The following is a 3,875-nucleotide window of genomic DNA, read 5'->3' on the forward strand; positions in this document are numbered from 1 at the left end:
TACATTATAACCATCACCAGAGTTTCACCACCACATCAAACATCAGAAATTACACACTGTTTGCATACTTAATTCTTCTGTTTCCAGGGAAACGACCCTGTTGTTGTTGATGCAGAAAATAAACAGCACATTAAACACAAGCTACAGCCTCACTGTGAACAACTACATTTCCCATAATGCCTTTAAAGAACCCTTTCACATTACAGAGGCAGAAAGATGCTGAGTTGGTGAATAAGCAGCCTGTTAGTGCAGCTTTAATATTTAGAACAGAAGAAATTAAACATGCCATCATCAGGCTGACGGCTCCATGCGTGGCTTCCTGCTGAGGCCATGGCTCCAGACATGTTGCAGTCATCCGTGCTGTTAGAGTCCCAGTTGTTATAAGTGACGGTCTCATCGGTGACCCAGAACCAGAACCCCAGGGTGCAGGTGTAGCGCAGCCCCAGCCACACAAAAGGAGTTGAAGCATTTTTGGCCTTTTCCTGGACCCATCCCTGCTGCTGAGAGCTGCTGATGGAAACCAGGTCGTGGTGCTTCTCTCTGCAGTAATAAAGAGCCTCTTCCCAGGTCCTGCTTTCCTTGATCAGGATCACTTTATCTGTGATCAGAAACACAAAGAACACAGAATCCTTGATTTTCATGAATGTGAACAGCACAAACAAGACAAACAGGTCCAAACAGTTACACATGTGAGTGTGTCTGTGGTGTGTGAGGGACACAACTGAGGAAAGGCAGACAGAGCTTTATTATTATAACCACAGAGAGAAATCTTTGAAGATGCCGCGCATGCAGCTAAAACTGATATTTCACCTGATACAGACAAACAGATTCATGCAAACACATCATTGTTGACCTGAATCCTCTCAGGGATTCTCCTGTTTGGGAAAAGATGAATCCTTTCCAACTGACCTTCATAGCAGAAGAAAGGCTTTGTTTGGTTACATCCATCAGAGCTCCACCTTCCTGATCTGTCCAACAGAGTCGTAGCACATTCCTCTGTGCTGAGTCCATCATTGAATGAGTCCATGTCCCAGTGTCTGAAAGAGAACTTACTCCCATCTGACCACCTCCAGGTGTCTCTGAACAGGCCGATCCAGAAACCTGCAGACCTGTTCAGCTCCTTAAACTCTGTGCTGTTTATCTGATGGAGTCCACTGACCAGGTCAGTGTGATTGACTCTGCAGTAGCTCTGAGCCTGAGTCCAGTTCTTGTTCTCATAAATCACATGAAATGTTTTATTGTTTTTCATCGTTTCTGTCGAACCAACAGAAAAACACAAAAACATCTTTATCAGGTCATTTGTCTCATTCTTCAAACTGACTCTTTCAAATCAGGAATATTTGATACAACACTGATTATAAATTAGATTATATCATTATTAAATATTATATTATCACATTAATGTCCACATATTCTCACCATCATAGCAGATGAACCACTTAGTGTGACTACATGGATCATCTACCCAGTTTCCTGTTGTAAACACACAGTTCTGACAGCTCTGAGAGTTCTCACAGTTCTGAGTGCCACCGCCGTCATTTGGCTCATTTGTTCCCCACCAGCTCTTACTGTCAGAGTACTGTTTCTCAGAGTACTCCTCCACCCCCGGCAGAGACCAGTGCCACGTCCTGTTTTCTTTTCCTGGTTTGCTGTACAGTCCAATCCAGGCTTCTCCTTTATACTGTGTGGAGCTCTGGAGTCTTCTCATGTCTGTCAGGTCAAACACTTTGGCCAGGTCTGTATAACTCTCTCTGCAGTATGCCTGTGCTTCCTCCCAGGTCTTGTTCACATTAATAAAGTGGAACTCATACAGGCCACATGTGAGGAAGAAGCTCTGACCTGAAACAGCAGAAATCTGGTTGAATATCTGCACTGATACAAGCAGGAAACTCATTTCACCATCAAAGCGTCCAGTTCACAGGTAAATCCCTGATGTCATCAGTAAGAGTACAGGTGTTTAACGAGTCCTGATCAGACTCAGAGGGTTTCAGGTGGAAACCAAAGGAGCCCTGGTAGCATGAGTCACTCACCCATCAGAAGAAGCAGAAACAGACTCCACTGCATGGCGGCTCTGTCACAGCAGAAGGACTTTTCTTTGTTCTGCAGGGAAACGATGACCTCAGCAGCTCTGCTGTGTTTGATGGACGCCGTACGTCAGCACTGATATCAATACTACAGAAGCAAACACATGGATATTCAATGGTAGGACAGGATTTAGAGTATATGTCACACACTGCTATAATAAATGTATGATTATTCTTAATCAATGATCATCTGTTTGAAAGAAGCCGTGAAGGAAAAAGCAGCAGTTCAGATGTAGTGGACACACCACCTCTGTACCCACAAACATGAAGTGCAGCTTTGACACTTACCTCTGGTTCTTCTGCTGTGGACGTGCTCATGAAGGCAGCTCTGCAGGAAATAATCATATATACTAACACACACGACTCTGTCTGCCCACCATCTGAATATTAAAATACACACATTCCTGTTTCTGCAACACAAAGATCCAGCACAGGTATCAGTTATGGAAGGACTCATTTACATGGAGCTATGGAAAAATGAAAAAAAGGAAAAAAAGGACAGAAAACGCTGCACTGAGGACTGTCCAACACACACAGAGAGAGAGCGAGGGACATTCCCATACGGAAATATGTCTGCTTGTTTGCATCGTGTTTTCTTACTGTGGGAGCGGAGCATGACAGGTACAGAGGGCCCACCTGGACAGGTGTGTTTCTCTGAGTCGTGTTAACAGGCTGATTGTGATCTGAACACACTGTGAGCCTTTCACAGAGTTCAAACTGTTCTCACGATAAATTCAAAGCTTTGCTGGATCCACTTTGTTTTTGTGTTCAGAGCTCTGAGGAAAGGAAGCACAGTGGAGCAGGAATCAGCTACAGAGCTGCGTCACCTCCAACAGGATTCCTGTACGTGCAGGGATTTGGCCTTGTTTTCCAAAACTGCATGAATTACATGAAATACAGCTTTCCACAGCAGAGCTGGGGTCACACTGAATATGCTTCACATGTTACTGTATTATGAGCACAGAATGAACTTGGACTGACACATGATACACATGATACACATGATACACACAAATGTAAAAAGTACAGTAGAATTTATTGAGTTTGGGAGTTCATGTTTTTCTTTGTTTCTCCCTGTTGATGTTCATGTTTGTCCTTAATATTACACACATTTAGCACGTAGTGCTGCTGTCTGTGAACAGTTGGTTGTTGAATATATTTCTTAAAAACTTAACCAAAGGTACCCTTTAATTACACAAGAGTCACTCTTGTACTGTGAATCTTGCACCTGACAAAGTATGAAAAACTAAAACTAATACTGAAACTAACAAAACTAAACTGAAACTAAGCAATAAACCAAAAATACTCTGAAAACTAATTAAAACTAACTGAATTGAAGAAAAGAAAAAGTAAAAACTAACTAAAACTAAATGATAATGTAAAATCCAAAACTATTATAACCCTGCTACAGATCTAGACTGGTGAGTTCCTGTGAGATGTGTATAAAGTTGTGCATGAAAAATTGATCGCTTGCTTGAGTTTTTTGTTCCAAAAGAAAAGGACTTTTCTGTGATTACTGATCTTTGTTTTTTCCCACCTTAAACGTCCAAACTCGCGTTTCTTTTCACCTGTTTATGTGTGTCTGATCATTAAAAACTGTTACACAGATAAAAAACTGTGATGTTTACTACAGATTAATCGTGGTTACACACTAAGTGTACGAGATCCGTTTTGTTACAACAAAATATGTGTGAATGTATAAATGAGATCCATGAAGCCTGCAACCCTCGTGCAGCTGCATTATTTTTATTTAACTTAGTTTCAGAATCCACTTACAGCTGATGTAGGATC

The 3,875-nt window shown here is 41.8% G+C and overlaps 1 protein-coding gene across 1 annotated transcript; it reads right to left on the reverse strand.

Moving 5' to 3' along the window:
- Window positions 1-254: 254 nt before the first annotated feature.
- Window positions 255-2,152, reverse strand: LOC115775647 (C-type mannose receptor 2-like). Its single transcript, XM_030723118.1, has 4 exons — window positions 2,031-2,152; window positions 1,420-1,839; window positions 910-1,254; window positions 255-598 (listed from the first exon to the last, which is right to left on the reverse strand). The coding sequence occupies exons 1-4, from the start codon at window positions 2,062-2,064 to the stop codon at window positions 255-257; spliced, it is 1,143 nt and encodes a 380-aa protein (XP_030578978.1). The 5' UTR covers window positions 2,065-2,152.
- Window positions 2,153-3,875: the final 1,723 nt, after the last annotated feature.

Source organism: Archocentrus centrarchus, unplaced genomic scaffold (genome assembly GCF_007364275.1).
Source record: "Archocentrus centrarchus isolate MPI-CPG fArcCen1 unplaced genomic scaffold, fArcCen1 scaffold_24_ctg1, whole genome shotgun sequence".
In the NCBI taxonomy this organism is placed as follows: domain Eukaryota; kingdom Metazoa; phylum Chordata; class Actinopteri; order Cichliformes; family Cichlidae; genus Archocentrus; species Archocentrus centrarchus.